The sequence below is a fragment of the Oncorhynchus keta genome, chromosome 34 (genome assembly GCF_023373465.1).
Source record: "Oncorhynchus keta strain PuntledgeMale-10-30-2019 chromosome 34, Oket_V2, whole genome shotgun sequence".
Taxonomy (NCBI): domain Eukaryota; kingdom Metazoa; phylum Chordata; class Actinopteri; order Salmoniformes; family Salmonidae; genus Oncorhynchus; species Oncorhynchus keta.
Window position 1 is genome coordinate 72,501,859 of NC_068454.1, and position 22,363 is coordinate 72,524,221.

General features: G+C 43.6%; 1 protein-coding gene across 5 annotated transcripts in view; it reads right to left on the minus strand.

Annotated features, from left to right (window-relative positions):
• LOC118367807 (histone-lysine N-methyltransferase 2A-like) overlaps positions 1 to 22,363 on the minus strand; it is a 76,541-nt gene that overhangs the window by 44,869 nt on the left and 9,309 nt on the right. For 2 of the 5 annotated variants that reach the window (XM_052494665.1, XM_052494662.1), the window contains exons 3-15: positions 12,216 to 16,406; positions 11,830 to 12,023; positions 11,490 to 11,603; positions 11,098 to 11,260; positions 10,719 to 10,953; positions 10,310 to 10,608; positions 7,958 to 8,061; positions 7,417 to 7,674; positions 7,219 to 7,329; positions 6,591 to 6,704; positions 6,264 to 6,404; positions 5,715 to 5,925; positions 5,466 to 5,579 (exon numbers count right to left, since the gene is read on the minus strand). In XM_052494665.1, the coding sequence (XP_052350625.1) occupies positions 5,466 to 5,579; positions 5,715 to 5,925; positions 6,264 to 6,404; positions 6,591 to 6,704; positions 7,219 to 7,329; positions 7,417 to 7,674; positions 7,958 to 8,061; positions 10,310 to 10,608; positions 10,719 to 10,953; positions 11,098 to 11,260; positions 11,490 to 11,603; positions 11,830 to 12,023; positions 12,216 to 16,406 (6,249 nt within the window). The remainder of the gene's footprint in view (positions 1 to 5,465; positions 5,580 to 5,714; positions 5,926 to 6,263; positions 6,405 to 6,590; positions 6,705 to 7,218; positions 7,330 to 7,416; positions 7,675 to 7,957; positions 8,062 to 10,309; positions 10,609 to 10,718; positions 10,954 to 11,097; positions 11,261 to 11,489; positions 11,604 to 11,829; positions 12,024 to 12,215; positions 16,407 to 22,363) is intronic. The other 3 variants (XM_052494664.1, XM_052494663.1, XM_052494667.1) reach the window with 3 other exon arrangements.

Sequence of the window (22,363 nt, forward strand, 5' to 3'; positions counted from 1 at the left end):
AGGATTTGAGTCCCTGGCGGCGTAGTGTGTTACTGATGGTAGGCTTTGTTACTCTGGTCCCAGCTCTCTTTAGGTCATTCCCTAGGTCCCCCCGTGTGGTTCTGGAATATTTACTCACCGTTCTTGTGATCATTTTGACCCCACGGGGTGAGATCTTGCGTGGAGCCCCAGATCAAGGGAGATTATCAGTGGTCTTGTATGTCTTCCATTTCCTAATAATTGCTCCCACAGTTGATTTCTTCAAACCAAGCTGCTTACCTATTGCAGATTCAGTATTCCCAGCCTGGTGCAAGTCTACAATTTTGTTTATGGAGTCCTTTGACAGCTCTTTGGTCTTGGCCATAGTGGAGTTTGGAGTGTGACTGAGGTTGTGGACAGGTGTCTTTTATACTGATAACAAGTTCAAACAGGTGCCATTAATACAGGTAACGAGTGGAGGACAGAGGAGCCTCTTAAAGAAGAAGTTACAGGTCTGTGAGAGCCAGAAATCTTGCTTGTTTGTAGGTGACCAAATACTTATTTTCCACCATAATTTGCAAATAAATTCATAAAAAATCCTACAATGTGATTTTCTGGATTTCTTTTTCTAATTTTGTCTGTCATAGTTGAAGTGTACCTATGATTACAGGCCTTTAAGTGGGAGAACTTGCACAATTTGTGGCTGACTAGAAACTTTTTTTGCCCCACTGTATATGTTAAATAGGGATGACAGTTACTCCAAATGGATTTTGATATGTGATTTGTTGAATTCATTTTTTCGATACAAATTTCACCAGATTGGGACTGCTGGATTGTTGGTGGGATTCTCCGATGGATTAGGGTGCCAACTCCCTGATCGGGTAACTCTTCCGAGAGGTCGCCAGTAAAACAAGGGAGTATGAACTAATGTTGAAAATGATAGAGGGGTATTATTCCCAGAGACTATGTATATTGTTACAGGAGATGGCTCATAGGAGAGGGAGGACGGCTAACTGTGCACAATACAGGGACTATTATGAGGTTAAACTACAGCTAAACATTACACATACCCAGATCATGGTGAGAGTAGAAGATAGTGGTGGCATTTCAGACAATAAGGTAAACTTTCAGGAAACACGTGATTCAGTTTTGTTAGGTTGGATATTTTTCCAACTCATTAATCTCTTTCCCAATTTCTAATAGGCGAACACTTGACAGATTCCATGCAGTAGTTATTCTCACGGCAGTCGCTGTAGGGACAGTAATTGAAGGAGGCTATAGTCATGGGCCATGTTAGTAGTAGCAGGGGTTACTTTAGTAGCATTGTTGGGATATCAGTTTATGAGGACTCATGCCAAATGGCTGGGTAGCTGGTAACTGGGAGACTGATGGGCGTACCGGGGGCTGTTATTCAAATGGAACAAATTAGTGATCTTGCCATAAGGGGGAGTCTATGTTGTCAGGAAATAACCAATGTGTTGCAGTGTGTATATCCTCAGGAGAAAGCAGCACATGAGAAGCAGGAGATAACCAAGGGCCACGGGCTGAATTCTGGAGATTGAGTGTACATCAAGATACACCAGGCAGGGGTGTTGGGACAGTGTTGGTCTGGTCTACGCACAGTACTCCTTACAGCACATGTAGCGGTAAAGATCGGCATGTCTCTCCTCGGTGGGTTCACAGATCTCACAGGAAGTGAGGTCCAACTGCATAATGGGTGAACTTGAAGACGCCATGACAGAGGAAGCAGAGCTAAAGAGAGAAAGAGAGAGAGAGACTAGATTCCACTGTAGACATGTAGATGGGTTGGGTCAGGGAGCTACTTTAAACATCATAGTTGGGTTGGGTTAGCTGCTTTATTGATTAATGCATCATATGAAAGGATAGATGGTGGGGTAATTGTACTCTAAACAACATTTTGAAGGCATTGATGTAAAAGTCTATACAGTGCTGAGTTACCTCAAGAGGATGTAGCGTTGATTTGTTCCCCAATGGAGGAGATGGGGAACAAAGTGAAAATGACATGGCTTGGGAACACCTCTCAGAACCTAGGGCCGGGAAAGGGGAAGACTGGGCGAAAGCATGAGGAGGCTTTTTAGGGCTTTCAATTTTGTGGAATCCAGCAGAAAAGTATCCTAGAGGCATAGAGTCAGGTGAAGAGAGAGAGTGGGAATTGCCATGGTCTCAGACTTTGTTTTTCATGCATATATAATTATGCATAGCTTAACACATTGTTAATGCTGTTGTTTTGTGTTTATTTTCGGCTTTCCAAGTCTTGTGCTATCACTCTCTTAAGAACGAGAAAGAAAAAGTGGAAAAGCAGCTCCAGCTGAAGTAGAGAAAGCCAACAGCTTCAGCTGGAATGGAATTCTGTTGTGTGATGAGACGGAAATAAGAGTGTAGAACAGAGGCCATAAGCCTAACTGTGAATGTTAATCATGTTTTATTTTGTATTGTTTGTCCATTTAAAAGTAATTTCCAAGTGTATGTATTGTTGAACAGTATGGAGTAATATGTTCAATACAAGGGACTGTTCGATTCTGGGTTCTGACTTCTTAACTTCTTTGGGATAGGAGGCAGTATTTGACTAGCTTGGATGAAAAACATGCCCAAATTAAGCTGCCTGCTACTCAGCCATAAAAGCTAGAATATGCATATACTTAGTAAATTTGGATAGAAAACATTCTTAAGTTTCTAAAACTGTCTGAATGATGTCTGTGAGTATAACAGAACTCATATGGCAGGCAAAAACCTGAGAAAAAATCAAACCAGAAAGTGGGAAATCTGAGGTTTGTAGTTTTTCAACTTAGCCCCCATTGAAGACACAGTGGGATATTAGTTATGTTTCACTTCCCAAGGCTTCCACTAGATGTCAACAGTATTTACAAACTGTTTTGAGGATTCTACTCTAACGGAGGGGCTCATAAGAGCTATTTGAGTGAGTGGTCTGGCAGAGTGCCACAGCCTCGGTCTGGCGCTCACGTGAAAGGTAGCTACGTTCCACTTCATTTGTACAGACAAAGGAATTGTCCGGTTGGAACATTAATGAAGTTTTATGTTAAAGACATCCTAAAGATTGATTCCATACTTAGTCTGGCATGTTTCTACGGGCTGTAACATAACTTTTTGTCTGACGTTTGGCTCGACCTGAACGTGCTTTTGGATTTGTTTACCAAACGCCCTAACAAAGGAAGATATTTGGACATAACTGATGGACATTATCGAACAAATCAAACATTTATGGTGGAACTGGGATTCCTGGGAGTGCATTCTGATTAAGATCATCAAAGGTAAGTGAATATTTAAAATGCTATTTCTGACTAATGTTGACTACCCAATATGGCAGGTATCTTTTTGGCTGCTTTGTTGTCTAAAGGCTGTACTCAGATTATTTCATGGTTTGCTTTCTCCGTAAAGTTTTTTGAAATCTGACACAGCAGTTGCATTAAGTTTAATGTTTATTATGAGTATTTCTGTAATTTGATGCGGCTCTCTGCACAATCACTGCATGTTTTAGAACTACTGAACGTAACGCGCCAATGTAAACTCCGATTTTTTTATTTAAATATGAACTTTATCAAACAAAACATACATGTATTGTGTAACATGAAGTCCTATGAGTGTCATCTGATGAAGATCATTGAAGGTTAGTGATTCATTTTATCTCTATTTCTGCTTTTTGTGACTCCTCTCTTTGGCTGGAAAAATGGCTGTGCTTTTCTGCGGCTTGGTGGTGACCTAACATAATCGTTTGTGGTGCTTTCGCTGAAAATCCTTTTTGAAATCAGACATTGTGGCTGGATTAACGAGAATTATATTTTTATGAATGGTGTAAAATACTTGTATGCTTGAGGAAGTTTAATTATGAGATTTTTGTTATTTTGAATTTGGCGCCCTGCACTTTCACTGGCTGTTGCGGGGGGGTTCCGCTAGCGGAACCTAGGTAGATTAACCTTGGAACATTGTCCTAGACAGGTTCAACTTGGAACATTGTTATACTAGAGACATGATGGAACAAAAGTAATACGATAGTATCTGAGGATTGATAGAGACTGGTTTTTATATCAGAAGTTAATGGTTATCTGTAGGAGCCAGATGGCTTTGGAATATGCTGTGTAGAAGGAGGCAATCACGATTGCTATAGGTGATACGGGTGGAGAGCTTTGGAATAGGCATCAAGGGGGTTGAGGTCAGGTCACCTTAAGGGAGAAGGAACAGTTTATTACCCCATCACTTCGTCTTCATGTCGAAACATAACAGATGTAAGGGTTGGAGAGAAGGAGGATTGCATCTAAATTGGAGCATATATACTTGTGTTGGTGGAGACATGTTTTGTCTGAATGCAGCTGTATTGACCCTCTGGGAAGAATAAACTTGTTTAAGCTCTCATTTTATCCATTGAGTTAACTCTGAGAATTATAACCTAACAACACACACAGGAAACTTGTGAAAAGCCCAGCAGCTTTGCAGTTCTTGACACTCAAATCCGGTGTGCCTGGTACCTACTACTAAAACCCATTCAAAGGCAGTGAAATATTTTGTCTTGCCCATTCACCCTCTGAATAGCACACATGCACAATCCATGTCTCAAGGATAAAATAAAAAAAATCCTTCTTTAACTTGTATCCTCCCCTTCATCTACACTGATTGAAGGTAACATTCATACAGGCTCATAGCTCTCAACTGGATTCACCTGGTCAAGCTGTCAATGAAAGAGCAGGTGTTTCCAATGTGTTGTACCCTCAGTGTATTTTCTCTATTGTGAAAGTAGGGATGCAAACTGGTGAGGGCCTAAAAAAAGTGACAGAAATTCTTCCTACAGAAACACACAACAAAAGCTACGTAAACTGCAAGAAAATGTGCCTATTTTCAGAGTGGGGTTGTCACCACACCAACACTTTACTAAGGATGTGCTACCAGACCAAGTATCATAATACATATTACTCTGTATCTACTTCCCTTGCACTGCGAGCAGCTCCAATTATTTAACAAATGTAACACAAACCACATCACTATCTGCACACACCAGCTCGCCATCACGGCTAAATAGCATTTTAAAAGTGATAGAGATGTGCAGAAAAAATTGATGGAGAGATGCCGCTGAGCAGGATAACGGCTGGTTAGTGGGATGCAGCTAGCTGCTCACAGCTGTCATACGTGATATTGGATGAAGCACTCGTTCTGATATGACATATCTGACATCACGATCTAAACCCTGGTATTCTATTTGTAGGACGCAGAGGGTAGGGATGCATTCTGTACAGTTGGTAGTGATCACACAGGGAGAAGATCTGTTGGAGCCTCGACGTTATAACTCAATGAGTGATACACTACATCTACGCACTTTTTGTCAGATCTACATGACTCATGGATGACCTTCTGTATTCTGAGATCAAAAGGCAAATATCACGGAAAAGTGACGAGTTGGCATCCCTGTGAAAGGTACGGCTGAGCATGGGAGCCCGTTACACAGCAGAAGAAGTTGGGCGTAACACTGGAAGACTCACCTGTCAGGTCCTCACACTTGGCATGGACCCAGTGGTTACAGGTGGCACACTGCATCATCTGACTGTCGTAGTCACTGTCCTCATAGCACTTGAAGCAGATCGGACAGTAGTTGCCTTTAGAAAGTGATATCGTCAATATCCTGCCATTCCCATATGAATAGTGAAATCAAATAAATGAGCTTGTCTTTTATCATGTTTTAACATTTGTGTTTGCAGATAGACTTCCCCAAGGCGTTCACTTCATCTTACCTTGGTCGTGGAGCTTGGTGCAGTCTGGACAGAGTCCTTTATCGTGGTTCCACTCAGTGTCCCAACTCTTCCCTGGTGTAACCCCACAGCTTTTACACCTGATGCACGTCATACACACCCAGGCCTTCCTCCTCCTGTTGGGTTTGGGGTAGTTAGGCCCCAGGCATGAAGGGTGATAACAGTTCTGACATCTGTCACACTCCAGCAGAGGCTGAGGAACACCAGAGATACAGTATTACAGTTACACATAGATTGGTGGCAACACTAATGTCAGTTTTTTCCTGATCAGTGAAAACCAAAGATGGTGGATATATGAAGATTGTTTACGGCCTGAGTGTGAATTATTGAACAAAATGTCAGTTCTTATGTAATAAAGTAAGTTCCTCTCCTATAGGCATCAATGCAATATCAGCTAGATCTGGTCTACTTAGTTCATTGACTCTCATTGAAGCAGAAAACTATAGTCCCTGGATATAGCCTAAAAACTAGTGACGAGGTGGTTCAGTCCTCAGGTGAGACAAGTGACTGGGGCCTTGCGTGGACCCATACCTTGGAGTGCTTGTTTTTTCTGCCACATATATGGCAGCACTTGCAGCGGCGACAGCACCAGTTCTCCTCAGAGGGCCGATCCGTTGCCTCAAGGCAAAACCAGTGGAAGGGATCACAGCACACCTGGCAGTACAGCATTTGCTAGGATAGGAAGAGGCAACGGTCTGCAGTTTTAAGACTTTCCAATGCAGATTCAAAAGATCCATCATGGCCATACATTGACAAAAACATTATAAATGTCAAAACATCATACTGCAAATAGCAGTTTTGAAAAAGACATTCCTCCAATGGACATTGTAATAACAGATCCATGTTGTGAGCTTTTACTTCTTGTTGTCCTTCACTGGCACACAGCAGGCAGACACAGGGGGGCATGATGGGTACAGAGGTCAGGATACTCAGGCCTCCCATCATCCACACATTCTGGAGGTCACAGTCCTCCTACATGGCAGACAGGGGAGGCTTAGACACAGCTTTCACCTCTCATACTGAGGCCCGCAGGACAGAGTCAGACACAGGCGTGGGAGATACAGAGATGGGAAACGACAGCCTTTTGGACTCTTGATGTAGAAGAACACTGACATCCAGTGGATAGATAAGGGTATTACAGAAATAAACCAAACCAAAGACAAAACCTGATGATGATAATGGCTAATTTAATCATGGTTATAAACTGAGTAGTTTGGGTCCTGGGTGCTGATAGGCAATCTTGCCGTGTATTTAGCATACAATATATCACAGGTATGATGCAAAACAACTTATTTACTGTTACATTTATGTTAGTAACGGTTTATCATAGCAATAAGGCACCTCAGGGATTTCTGGTATATTGGCCATTAAAACTGGGTGGTTCAAGCCCTGAATGCTGAATGGCTGACAGCCGTATACCACGGGTATACCTGGTAAATGAGATCTCTAAAACCACAGCTACAAGAGTCAAGGAAAAGCATCTGACCTTGAAGTCCACGCCGATCTTGTGCGTAGGCTCGGAGGGCTCCCTCTCCCTCTGGTCAAATCCATTTGCCAGGGCGGCCAGGACGCTAGGTGGCATCTGTTCCATAGGATTCTGGGAAAAATACGACAAAGCATAAAAATAGGCTCGTCCCCACCCCGCCTCCACCAACATTCTTCCCCTCTCACCCCCCACCCTCACCCTGGCCCTTGGCCACCCCGGGGTGGCCTCAGCGTGGGATAGCAGGCGCAGGGGAGACCCTTGGTCCTCAGGGTAGGAGGAGGATAGCTCCAGGTCTGACTGTAAGTGTGGGGGCGACTGCGTTATCTGCAGCAGTAGCTGCTCCGCCGACAGCCCCTCTGACTCTCTCTCTCCCTGGTGGTCATCGTCCAGCCAGCTGTAGACACCACCGCTCCACAGGCCTGTCTGCTTCTGCTGTGCCTGTGAAGGGTGGGACTGCTGCGGCCAAAGCAAAAGTGCACTAGCGTTATCTTCCACGAGCACCTATAAGCAAGCAGCAGCTTAACTCAGAATGAGAGGAGAGAGAAGGAAGAGAGGACAGGGAATCCCACCATGAGGTGCAGCAGAGAGAAGACGAAGTAAGTGGAAAGATAGAGATTGGAGAGGGGGGAGTGGGTTGTGCAGATCCTTTGTGTTATTCACCTAGGAGACCCAGAAACGGTCAATTCTTGCACCGCCTGCTCAGTGGCATCAGAGCAGCAGCCCTGTTGCGATTCTTTACCTTGTCAGTTTTACGGCGACACGGAGGAACTCGGTGGTGCAGCCTGCGATGTCTCAAACCGTCATCCGATAGATCTCCCAGGAATCCATCAAGAGAGACAAAGTCTGAAGACAAAAAGAAACCATTGCAGTGGTGATTAGACATACAGTGTTAATACTTCAGAGTTAATGCATTACCTCACAGCTATGAACGGGATCTTCTAGAACAGTGGTTCCCAATCTTTTTGTAGTCCCGTACCCCTTCAAACATTCAACCTCCAGCTGCGTACCCTCTCTAGCACCAGGGTCAGCGAACTCGATACATGTATTAATGAGTGTGAGTTTTGGTCCTATAAGAGCTCTTATAGGACCATGGCACAAATAATAATAATCAATCGTTTGGCTCTTTATTTAACCATCTTACATCATCAAAAAATGTGAATAACTCACCACAGGTTAATGAGAAAGAAGGGTGTGCTTGAAAGGATACACATAACTCTGAAATGGTGGGTTGTATTGGAGTCTGTCTTAAATCATTTTCCATACAGTCTCTGCCTGCATTTCGTTTTCATGCTCGTGAGAGCCGAGAATCCACTCTCACATAGGTACGTGGTTGCAAAGGGCATCAGTGTCTTAACAGCGTGGTTTGCCAAGGCAGGATACTCTGAGTGCAGCCCAATCCAGAAATCTGGCAGTGGCTTCTGATTAAATTACATTTACACAGAACCGCTTGTAGCAATTTCAATTTCTCTTCTTCAGATATCAGTAAGTGGCTGGAGGCAGGGCATGAAAGGGATAATGAATCCAGTTATTTGTGTCATCCGTTTCAGGAAAGTACTTGCGTAATTGCACACCCAACTCACTCAGGTGCTTCACTATATCACAATTGACATTGTCCGTAAGCTTGAGTTCATTTGCACACAAAAGATCATACAATTTTTTTTTTTTTTTTTACCTTTATTTAACCAGGCAAGTCAGTTAAGAACAAATTCTTATTTTCAATGACGGCCTGGGAACAGTGGGCAGAACGACAGATTTGTACCTTGTCAGCTCGGGGTAACCTTCCGGTTACAAGTCCAACGCTCTAACCACTAGGCTACACTGCCGCCCCAATGATGGAAAGACCTGTGTGTTTGTCCCGCACATTGAATATAGTTGTGGAGAGTCCCTGTAATCCTAGATTCGTATCATTCAGGCTAGAAAAAACATCACCCAGATAGGCCAGACGTGTGAGAAACTCATCATCATGCAAGCGTTCAGACAAGTGAAAATTATGGGCAGTAAAAAAAACATTAAGCTCGTGTCAATACTTTGCCCCTTGATAACCAGCGCACACAAGTATGTTGTAGAAACTGTAGTCTGCAAAACATCTTTCAAGCTTTCAGGCATTCCCTTGGCAGCAAGAGCCTCTCGGTGGATGCTGCAGTGTACCCAAGCGGCGTACACTGCCGAGAACAACTGCTTGCACGCGCGACCACTCCACTATGTCTCCCTATCATGTTCTGCCATGTCACTGATGCGTTGTGAAACAGTGTTGTTTGAAGAAGGCATTGTCTGTATCATTTTTGGGGCCTTTTCCCCCAGCATTGTCCCAGCCATATCCATGGCAGCAGGAAGAATTAAGTCCTCAATAGTATGGGGCTTGCCTGTCCAAGCCACTCGGTACCATATAAGACGCTTCTAGCCCATTCCTATTAATGGTATCTCTTGATTTTAAACATGTCTTACTACTCGAAAGTCATCTTAATTCTCTCTGAAAAAACAATTTTTCAAATTGGCATGTTTTGTTTCTAAATGTCTGTGCAAGAGTGAAGGTTTCATCAAGTTGTGAGATAGTACTTTTGCACATATAATACACTGTGGCTGAGGAGAGGTACTACTCCCAATATAAGTGAACCCCAAATCAATGTAGTTTTCATCATATTTGCGCCTTTTCGATGGTCCAATGTCCCGGTCTGTTGTTTGGTGCTTTCCCGGGTAAGGGGGCAGTAGCTCTTCGGCTGCATCAGATTCACAACTGTCAGTGTCCATGCTAGCGGTGCTAACAACAAATGTAAAATTACTGATGCTAGCATTGGATGTGCTTGTGGAAGCAACACAACTTGTGTAGTCAACAGGTGCAGAACTGCTGGTAGTAGCAGTACTACCAGTAGAGCTGGTATACGTCTCTATGGACGCAGGCCTTACTAAAATGGACTGTTTGAAAATGTGGAGAAAAAAAGAAAGTTAAATGTGAATCACATTTTTATTTGGCATACTCCCGACGGCATTGCACGTACCCCAGTTTGGGAATACCTGTTCCAGAAGATCTGACAATATTAAATAGAGTAAAATCCCTTTCTATGATCACTTCCCAATAATGTTACATTACTACCTTGGATGCGTGGGCCGGGGCCTCTCCTCCGGCCGGGAGAGGCAGAGTTGGAGCCCACAGTGATCTCCAGGTCGGAGTCATAGTCCAGCAGGTCAAAGTAGGAGCGTGGCTTCACACAGCGCCGCGGCTGCTTCCTCACAGATGGGCTCTGGCTGTCCCGCACCTCCATCCCATCAACTTCCTCATTGCTAGACTGAACCACGCTGAGGGAGTGCCGCCTGCGATTCCCAGGACCTCCAGGGAACTTGCCACTCAAACGACGTGCTTTTCTGTCTTCAATCTGATCACATCTTTTATATCTTATGGAGAGAGAAAAAATGGGTAATTTAGTTGTCTATTCAATCTATATAATTCAATAGCATATATGCGAGTTGGTCACCTTTGGAATTCTGATGAGCAGTACACTTACATGCAGCACTGTCGCTTCGTATTGGGCCCTCCAAACTTGGGTTTGTCCAGGCAGTTCATGCACTCGCCACAGTCCTCCTCATGGTTGCAGCCCTTGCAGATCCCACACCTCCGAGAGCGGAGCCCAAAAGGCCCAAGGCTCTTTTGTTTAGCAAAACCTGCTCCTGACTTCCTGACCGTGGTAACCTTTTGGTCCGGCAGCCCAGGGCTGTCTGGCCCAGAGAGAGACTGACCACCTTCAATAGATAAGGTATATAATTAAGATATCTTTCATAGGAAAGTCGAAGAAAGTTGTGTGGAAAGACCAGAACTCATATCACTTAAAAATGTTTGTTGAGAGATTTGTATTGATAATCAGTTTTGAAAGCTTGAGGCTCTACCTTGGTTCTTTCCAGAGGGGGATATGCCAGTTCTCTCATGCAGAGGCAGCGCACTGAGTCTGGGGATCATGTCATCGGGCACCAGTGCACGAGGCTGGCCCAGCACCACAGCTGCTGCACGGCACACATGCTTGATGCGTGGACCCCCCGCTCTGCGGAACTCCTGGTAACAAGGAGAGAGGGGGGACAGGGAGGGATGCTGTTTCATCACAATGTATTTATGACCAGAAAAGGTGGGTCTTAGTGAGGAAGAAACAACATAATGATACTTTATTAAGTAAGAGACAAAGAAACATTCAAACACATTAAAAAGTGAGAGAAACTGAAGATAGAACATGCAGAGAACAGCACAGAGAACAGCACAGACCAGGATTGTGTTCATATGCCCATACCTGTGACAGGGGAGGGTCAGTCATGTTTGAGGCAACAGGCTCAAGCTGCTCTTTCGGTTTCCTCCTTTGTCTCTTCCCTGCTGCATCTCTGGAGCCAGCAGGCCCTGATAGAAGCTGAAGGTAACATGTTTCATCACTATGGGCTTACACAGGAAGCTCTCCAGAGATATCACAATATTGGTGTTAATGAATATCATCCTATTTAATAACAATGAAGAGAAACAAAGAATATTCTGAATCAGAAATAAGTCCCATCATGCATGTTGTTTACTGAAAAAAAAACAAATGTCTGCATGGCAATTTTCAAGTGTATTCTTTTTATGAGTGGCCCAATAATTACCCCTGAAGACTTCAGTTGTTTCTGCTGGTCGATCTTGTTGAGCTGGACCTTGGCTTTCTTGAGCAGATTGAACATCCTCTTATTGGCCCCTGTGAAGCGAACTCTCTGGGTGGCTCCTTTCTCCTCAGCAGCAGCACGGTCAGGCTCAGCGATCATGTTCAGATGCAGTTCCTGTGGCTCAAGCTTTCCTGCTTCTGGGACAGAGGCAGACCATAAAGTATGTCACTACTTTCCAGGGTAGTTTAAGCAGTAAAAACATACTCAGAGACATTAAACCAAGTAACATACAAATAAACAAAAATACCAGGTTTACATTATGTGCAGTTATTTATCAAGCAAGCTAATGTTAAAAAACTATCAGCATTAATTGATTAATCTTTGCTTACCTGCAATAACATTCTCAGCATTTGTTTTGTCTTCCTCTGTCAACTCCTCATGTTCTCCATATTGAAATGTTAAGAACTTTGAGTTCATAGTGTGAACACACACAGAGACTTTTCGCACAACCCCAGGGCTATCAAGGTCCTCAATCTTGAGCTTGGATTTGCCTTGCTTTGATTTGGGTTTGTTTGGAGCTGTGATTGTTGTATGTTTCTTTAGACAGATGCTCTTGACTTCATCATCCAGACCTTCCGCTAGCATATGAACAGAAGATTGAAGAGTATTGCAAACACCATCTGTCATCACATTTTTTCTTCTCTTTTTGGGAAGTCCTGGTTGCAGCTTCTTCAGTCGCTTGTACATATTTAGGTGAGATGTTTGCTTGTTGAACCTGCATGGCCTTTTTTTCTGAACCTCCTGGGGATCGGTTGATTGGTCAGAAGCAATTTGGAATTCTTTGGATAAAAGTAAAGTCTCATACTTGCTCTGTAGAGTTTTGTCCAGCGTATATACCTCCTCACCAGACTCTCCTGGCACATGCCACTTGAAACTGGGATTCCTCAAGAGGGACTTCCTCTTTCCAGACTGCTTTCCGGAGGATAAGCAGTCACTCACGTCAGTGGTTTCCTGTTCGAGTTCCTGAGTTGAGAACATGTCGACATCCAACTGCGCCTCATTTAGAAATTCTTCCTCGTCGACAGACAGATCAGGAGTAAGCTCTCTACCTGTGCCATCTTCTCGTTTCCTTCCGGTGCGTGGGTGTAAGCCGAATAGTTGGCCTTTCTTCGGGGAGTTTCTACGGGGCAAAACGGACATGCCAGCATCATCCATAAACCTTTGTGGAGTCTTGATCACCCGTGAGGACCGGACACTGACAACAGGCATGATGAAGTGCTTTATGTTTTTAAGGTACTTTGATTTACCATGCTGTTCATCAAAAGCATCAGACTGTGGTTCATCATCCACCGTGTCTTGTATATCCTGCTCCTCCAAAATGTGCTGGGCGAGATCCATTTCTACCTGCTTAGACAGAGTTTTAGGCCTGGCTCTTGGTCTTTTGGTACCAAGGAACTGAAGGCGTGAATTGGGGACCTTTTTCCTTCTGTACTTGGTCTTGAGGATGCCAATGAGTTTAGATCTTGCAGGTATGGAAGCAGCCTCTGGGGAGAAAACTTCCTTTAGGGCTACCTCTTCAATAGTTTCAGGAACCTTACTTTCAGGTGATTTACTCTCATCATTCTTTCTCCCTCTTGGCCTCTGCCTTTGTTTCTGCCTCTGTCCAATCAAGGCTCTTCGCTTCTTTTTGCCATGTTTGAACAGACTTCTATGACGGCGTGGTTCTGTCTTTTCAATAACAGGGGGCTCCAACAGCAGCACCTTTCCACACTCTATTGACTGGGTCTCTTGATCCACCTTTACCACTGGTTGAGTGTTAGCCAAAGTCAAAGGTTCAGATCGGGCTACTTCTATGTTTGGAGTTGCAGATGATGATCTCTTTGACTTCTTTCTAATTGAAAGGCTCAAATTTCTTCTCCTTCTAGATTTAGAGACAACAGACAATGTGGAGACCTCCTCTGTCTGTGGTTCAAATGGGGCCATCTCTGTGATTGGAGTTTCAGATGATGTTGGTGTCTTTCTTGACTTCTTTCTTATTGAAAGGCTAGAAGCTCTTCTAGGTTTAGAGACAACAGACAGTGTGGAGAGCTCAGTCTGTGGTTCAAATGGAGCCATCTCTGTGATTGGAGTTTCAGATGATGTTGGTGTCTTTCTTGACTTCTTTTTTATTGAAAGGCTAGAAGTTCTTCTAGGTTTAGAGACAACAGACAATGTGGAGACCTCCTCAGTCTGTGGTTCAAATGGAGCCATCTCTGTGATTGGAGTTTCAGATGATGTTGGTGTCTTTCTTGACTTCTTTTTTATTGAAAGGCTAGAAGTTCTTCTAGGTTTAGAGACAACAGACAATGTGGAGACCTCCTCAGTCTGTGGTTCAAATGGAGCCATCTCTGTGATTTGAGTTTCAGATGATCTTGGTGTCTTTCTTGACTTCTTTCTTATTGAAAGGCTAGAAGTTCTTCTCCTAGGTTTAGATACAACAGACAATGTGGAGACCTCCTCTGTCTGCTGTTCAAATGGAGCCATCTCTGTGATTCGAGTTTCAGATGATCCTGGTGTCTTTCTTGACTTCTTTCTTATTGAAAGGCTAGAATTTCTTCTCCTAGGTTTAGAGACAACAGACAATGTGGAGACCTCTGTCTGTGGTTCAGATGGAGCTAACTCTGTGTTTGGCGATTCAGTGGGTTCAGGTAACATCTGTGTCTTCCCTGGCCTCTTTCTAACTGGAACACTCGAACTTCTTCTCCTTCTAGGTTTAGAGACTGAGGTTTCCACCTTGTCTGTCTTCAAAACCTCATTGATCTGTGGTTCTGCTTCACTGGCAGGTACATCAGATGGATGTTCCACATTTGGACTTGATTGAAGCTTGTGTTTGTGGGTTGTCCAGGGTTTATGACTTCCACGCTTCTTCCGTGGTGTAGACATCTTCGCCAGTCTTCTCCTCCTTGCTTTGAGAGTTGGCACAGCATTTGTGTCTGATAAAAAAACATTTTCCTCCAGAATTTCAATGGAATCTTTTGTGTTCACCAGTATCTTTTTTTCTTCAGGCGCAGGACTAGTTTGATGGATCAGGAATGATGGTTTTGAGCGTTTAGGTTTACCGGGTGAGGAGACCTTTTTTATCTGAAGGGGTGGAACAACCTTTGCCACAGTATCACCACAGTCAGTTTGAGTGGCCTCCTCTGGATGTGGTTGCGTTACCTGTCCCACTTCAACATGAAGAGAGGACTTTTCCTCAAGAGACGAAGTCTCCTTAGTCTTCTTCTTGGAAGACTTCTCATTATGTGTGTGCTCAGCATCTCTGGAAGTGGTGAAACTCGTGGCCTCTTTCTCTTCAGGGTTCTCTACACTCTTGATCACACTGGGTTCAAAAAGAGAGTCTTTGTCTAATTCAGCGGTACTCCGCTGCTTCTCTGTTCCTTTGACAGTATTTCCAGAGCCCTGCACTTGGGTGTCCTTTATTTTCCCCTTAACTAATGTAAGTGTCCACACAAACTTGCTTCGTTTCTTCTTACGAGAGGAGCCTTTACTATCAGACCGAGATGAGCCTTCCAATTTGGGTTTTCTGATTTTAATCAGCTTAAAACATGGAATCCCGATAATGTCATCGTCATTTTTAAAAGCCAGACCGTCATTGGATTCAACAATTGGCTTTTTAGGTTCTGTGGCTAATGGAACATGGATTTCTGTGACCATCTTCTCTGCTTGATGTGCCTTGCTTTGTTTACGCTTACTCTTTCTGGGTGGTGGTTTGGCTTCCTCTATTCTTGAAACCTCTAACAAAGACTCTGCCAGACATACTTTTTCATTGCTCTGGTTTTTTGATTCTGTTACAAGGCCTTCATGTGTTTCGGAGGGTGGATTAGTAGTTCTACTTCTTCTCCGTATCACCAGTTTATTGACTTCAGTGCTTACCTCTGTGGTTCTTTCTTTCCGTTTGAATTTCTTAATGTCTGTTTTTGGCGCCGCATTTCCACTTTCCAGTGCAATGTCCTGTTTGCCTGTTGATTTTATACCCCCCTCTGATTTTTGGTCATCAACCTCCCCAACTTTGGCCCCACTTTGAACACAGGGTTCAGTGATCTTGGAGGCAGATCTACCACGCCTCCTTGCTGGTATGGCTCCTCCGCCTCCCTCATCCTCAGTGCCATTCAGATGCTGTGCCTCATCAGCTTGTGTCTCGGTCTTTAATTTGACATGGGCACTGGAGATCTGGTCACCTTTGACGTCATTAGCTTTTGATTGAAAATGCAATCCTTTTACCTTCAACTTCTCCACAGATTTTAGATGTCCTCCCTTTTCCTTTCTTACCGTCTTCTTGGCCACCAACTTGATGGTAATCCTTGGAGTTAAAGCCGCTCCGTTTTTCGCAGGACGCTTCTCCTTTGCTGGGTTTGAGTGCTTGTTTTTTGAACCCTTTCTACCATCATTGGAAGGCACTGCATCAGGAGGAATTGCACAGTGGACCTCTTGTGAAGATGGTGCATCTTCTTCAGGAGTTGGAGACCCCTCTGTCTCCTTTGGGGTGACTACAAGGGATGGCTTCTCTCGTATCCTTTTTGATTTTGTTTGGACAGGATCACCTTATGGAGGAAAATAACAAGAGAGGAAATTACTATCATATCTAAGCTGATATACAATCCCTTCAGAAAGTATTCATACCCCTGGTCTTATTCCACATTTGTTGCATAACAGCCTGAATTCAAAATGGTTTAAAATTACATTTCTCACCCATCTACACAATACCCCATAATGACAAAGTGAAAACATGAAAAAATAAAAAGATAGCTAATTTATTGCAAATGAAAAACAGAAATCGAATTTACATAACTAGTCACACCCCTGAGTAAATACATGTCAATCACCTTTGGCAGTGATTACAGCTGTGAGTCTTTATGGGTGAGTCTAAGAGCATTGCACCACTGGAATGTACAATATCTGCACATTACTCTTTTTAGAATTCTTCAAGATGTCAAGTTGGTTGTTGATCATAGCAAGATGAAAATGGCCATGTCTTGCCATAGATTTTAAAGCAGATTTAAGTCAAAACTGTAACTAGGCCACTCAGTTACCTTCAAATGTCGTCTTGGTAAGCAACATTTAAACTCAGTTTTTCACAATTTCTGACAATTAATCTTAGTACAAATTCCCTGTCTTAGGTCAGTTAGGATCACCACTTTATTTTAAAAATGGGAAATGTCAGAATAATAGTAGAGAATGATTTATTTCAGCTTTTATTTCTTTAATCACATTCCCAGTTCGTCAAAAGTTTACATGCACTCAATTAGCATTTGGTAGCATTGCCTTTAAATTGTTTAACTTGGATCAAATGTTGTTTTGCTAGCCTTCCACAAGCTTCCACAATAAGTTGGGTGAATTTTGGCCCATTCCTTCTGACAGAGCTGGTGTAACTGAGTCAGGTTTGTAGGCCTCCTTGCTCGCACACACTTTTTCAGTTCTGCCTACACATTTTCTATAGGATTGAGGTCAGGGCTTTGTGATGGCCACTCCAATACCTTGACTTTGTTGTCCTTAAGCCATTTTGCCACAACTTTGGAAGTATGCTTGGGGTCATTGTCCATTTGGAAGACCCATTTGCTATCAAGCTTTAACTCCCTGACTGACATCTTGAGATGTTGCATCAATATATCCACAATTTTCCTTCCTCGTGACGCCATCTATTTTGTGATGTGCACCAGTCCCTCCTTCAGCAAAGCACCCCCACAACATGATGATGCCACCTCCATGCTTCAAGGTTGGGATGGTGTCCTTCGGCTGGCAAGCCTCCCCTTTTTTCCTCCAAACATAACAATGGTCATTATGGCCAAACAGTTCAATGTTTTGTTTCATCAGACCAGAGGACATTTCTCCAAAAAGTAGGATCTTTGTCCCCATGTGCAGTTGCAAACCGTAGTCTGGCGTTTTTAAGGCGGTTTTGGAGCAGTGGCTTCCTCCTTGCTGAGTGGCCTTTCAGGTTGTTGACATAGGACTTGTTTTAGTGTGGATGCAGACACTTTGTACCCGATTCCTCCAGCATCTTCACAAGGTCCTTTGCGGTTGTTCTGGGATTGATTTGCACCAAAGTACGTTCATCTCTAGGAGACAGAACGAATCTCCTTCATCAGTGGTATGACGGCTGCGTGGTCCTGTCTTGTTTATACTTGCGGACTAATGTTTGTACAGATGAGCGTGGTACCTTCAGGCATTTGGAAACTGCTCCCAAGGATGAACCAGGCTTGTGGAGGTCAACATTTTTTAATTCTGGGGTTTTGGCTAATTTATTTAGATTTTCCCATGATGTCAGGCAAAGAGGCACTAAGTTTTAAGGGAGGCCTTGAAATACATCCATAGGTACACCAAATTGACTCAAATTATGTCAATTAGCCTATCAGAAGCTTCTAAAGCCATGACATTATTTTCTGGAATTTTCCAAGCTGTTTAAAGGCACAGTCAACTTAGTGTATGTTAACTTCTGACCTACTGGAATTGTGATACAGTGAGTTATAAGTGAAATAATCTGTCTGTAAACAATTGTTGTAAAAATGACATGAAAATGCAAAGTAGATGTCCTAACTGACTTGCCAAAACTACAGTTTGTAAACAAGACATTTGTGGAGTGGTTGAGACTTGAAAATCTAGTTTTAATGACTCCAAGTATATAAACTTCCAACTTCAACTGTATGTATGTACAGTGGGGAGAACAAGTATTTGATTTTGCAGGTTTTCCTACTTACAAAGCATGTAGAGGTCAGTAATTGTTACCATAGGTACACTTCAAATGTGAAAATCCAGAAAATCAAGTTGTATGATTTTTAAGTAATTAATTTGCATTTTATTGCATGACATAAGTATTTGATACATCAGAAAAGCAGAACTTAATATTTGGTACAGAAACCTTTGTTTGCAATTACAGAGATCAGACGTTTCCTGTACTTCTTGACCAGGTTTGCACATACTGCAGCAGGGATTTTGGCCCACTCCTCCATACAGACCTTCTCCAGATCCTTCAGGTTTCGGTGCTGTCGCTGGGCAAAACGGACTTTCAGCTCCCTCCAGAGATGTTTTATTGGGTTCAGGTCTGGAGACTGGCTAGGCCACTCCAGGACCTTGAGATGCTTCTTACAGAGCCACTCCTTAGTTGCCCTGGCTGTGTGTTTCGGGTTGTTGTCGTGCTGGAAGACCCAGCCACGACCCACCTTCAATGCTCTTACTGAGGGAAGGAGGTTGTTGGCCAAGATCTCGCGATACATGGCCCCATCCATTCTCCCCTCAATACGGTGCAGTCGTCCTGTCCCCTTTGCAGAAAAGCATTCCCAAAGAATGACGTTTCCACCTCCATGCTTCACGGTTGGGATGGTATTCTTGGGGTTGTACTCATCCTTCTTCCTCCAAACACGGCAAGGAGTTTAGACCAAAAAGCTCTATTTTTGTCTCATCAGACCTTCTCCCGTTCCTCCTCTGGATCATCCAGATGGTCATTGGCAAACGTCAGACGGGCCTGGACATGTGCTGGCTTGAGCAGGGGGACCTTGCGTGAGCTGAAGGATTTTAATAGTGTGTTACTAATGGTTTTCATTGAGACTGTAGTCCCAGCTCTCTTCAGGTCATTTACCAGGTCCTGCCGTGTAGTTCTGGGCTGATCCCCCACCTTCCTCATGATCATTGATGCCCCATGAGGTGAGATCTTGCATGGAGCCCCAGACCGAGGGTGATTGACCGTCATCTTGAACTTCTTACATTTTCTAATAATTGTTGCCTTCTCACCAAGCTGCTTGACTGTAGCCCATCCCAGCCTTGTCCAGGTCTACAATTGTATCCCTGATGTCCTTACACAGCTTTCTGGTCTTGGCCATTGTGGAGAGGTTGGAGTCTGTTTGATGGAGTGTGTGGACAGGTGTCTTTTATACAGGTAATGAGTTCAAACAGATGCAGTTAATACAGGAAATGAGTGGAGAACAGGAGGGCTTCTTAAAGAAAAACTAACAGGTCTGTGAGAGCCGGAATTCTTACTGGTTGGTAGGTGATCAAATACTTGTGTCATGCAATAAAATGCTAATGAATTACTTAAAAATCATACAATGTGATTTCCTGGATTTCTGTTTTAGATTCTGTCTCTCACAGTTGAAGTGTACCTATGATAAAAATTACAGACCTCTACATGATTTGGAAGTAGGAAAACCTGCAAAATTGGCGGTGTATCAAATACTTGTTCTCCCCACTGTACATGCCATTGTGTTGTAGGTTATCGTCTTGCTGAAAGGTGAACTTGTCTTCTTCCATTGGCTGTTGGAAAGCACACCAAACAAGTTTTTCCTCTAGGATTTTGCTTGTTGTGAGATCTATTCTGTTTCTTTTGTCCTTAAAAACTCACTTGTAGTTGCTGATGACAAGCAAACCCATAACATGATGCAGCCACCAGCATGCTTGTAAATATGAAGAGAGTTACTCAGCGATGTGGTGTGTTGGATTTGTCCCAAACATAAAGCTTTGTATTTCAGGACTAGGGTTGCAAAGGGTCGGAAACCTTCCGGTAAAATTCCAGAATATTTCACGAAATTGTCCATGAAAATTTAAGCCCACGAATTTTGCTCAAATTCATCAAAAACGTTAGCTTATAACAGTGTACCTTTTTTTGTGGGATACACAAGGCAATTCTATGTCTTGACATATTTTGGTTAAACTACACCCAGTTCAATGGAATTGAAACCCTCTGCATACACAATGTATTCTTCCATCACATGTGCAGTGCACTCTTCCATCACATGTATAGCTGATTCTCAAGATCTTGCACACTAATGAAATGCTATTGAGCCCAAACTACTACACTGGCTGAGCCAAGGACTACATTCTTTCTGGGAAGTTTTGATTACAAAGTTTTGATTACAATACTGGGTGGGGTGAATATATTTTTTAAGACATACATTATTTTTTGTTAACCAGTAAATAGTAGCCTACAGCAAAGTGTGTTTAAATAATTGCTAACTTGTTAACCTTTTTTGCTAGTTAGTTTTACCATGTGGGTTTTAACTTGCTTGAGCCTGCTTACTGAGCCTGCTTACTGTTTCCATACAGGTTTCATTAAAAAAAATATCTTACAAAGGAGTTGTTTAATCTAACTGCTTAAATATTTATCTGTACATGGAATTGTACACTGCTCAAAAAATACAAAGGGAACACTAAAATAACACATCCTATATCTGAATGAAATATTCTTATTAAATACTTTTTTCTTTACATATTTTGTTGTCAGCACATTCAAATCACACAAATTATCAATGGAAATCAAATGTATCAACCCATGGAGGTCTGGATTTGGAGTCACACTCAAAATTAAAGTGGAAAACCACACTACAGGCTGATCCAACTTTGATGTAATGTCCTTAAAACAAGTCAAAAATTAGGTCTCCTGAGGGATCTCCTCCCAGACCTGGACTATAAAGCATCCGCCAACTCCTGGACAGTCTGTGGTGCAACGTGGCGTTGGTGGATGGAGCGAGACATGATGTCCCAGATGTGCTCAATTGGATTCAGGTCTGGGGAACGGGCGGGCCAGTCCATAGCATCAATGCCTTCCTCTTGCAGGAACCGCTGACACACTCCAGCCACATGAGGTCTAGCATTGTCTTGCATTAGGAGGAACCCAGGGCCAACCGCACCAGCATATGGTCTAACAAGGGGTCTGAGGATCTCATCTCGGTACCTAATGGCAGTCAGGCTACCTCTGGCGCGCACATGGAGGGCTGTGCGGCCCTCCAAAGAAATGCCACCCCACACCATGACTGACCCACCGCCAAACCGGTCATGCTGGAGGATGTTGCAGGCAGCAGAACGTTCTCCACGGCGTCTCCAGACAGTCACATGTGCTCAGTGTGAACCTGCTTTCATCTGTGAAGAGCACAGGGCGCCAGTGGCGAATTTGCCAATCTTGGTGTTCTCTGGCAAATGCCAAACGTCCTGCACGGTATTGGGCTGTAAGCACAACCCCCACCTGTGGACGTCGGGCCCTCATACCACCCTCATGGAGTCTGTTTCTGACCGTTTGAGCAGACACATGCACATTTGTGGCCTGCTGGAGGTCATTTTGCAGGGCTCTGGCAGTGTTCCTCCTGCTCCTCCTTGCACAAAGGCGGAGGTAGCGGTCCTGCTGCTGGGTTGTTGCCCTCCTACGGCCTCCTCCACATCTCCTGATGTACTGGCCTGTCTCCTGGTAGCACCTCCATGCCCTGGACACTACGCTGACAGACACAGCAAACCTTCTTGCCACAGCTCGCATTGATGTTCCATCCTGGATGAGCTGCATTACCTGAGCCACTTGTGTGGGTTGTAGACTCCATCTCATGCTACCACTAGAGTGAAAGCACCGCCAGTATTCAAAAGTGACCAAAACATCAGCCAGGAAGCACAGGAACTGAGAAGTGGTCTGTGGTCACCACCTGCAGAACCACTCCTTTATTCTTGCTAATTGCCTATAATTTCCAGCTGTTGTCTATCCCATTTGCACAACAGCATGTGAAATGTATTGTCAATCAATGTTGCTTCC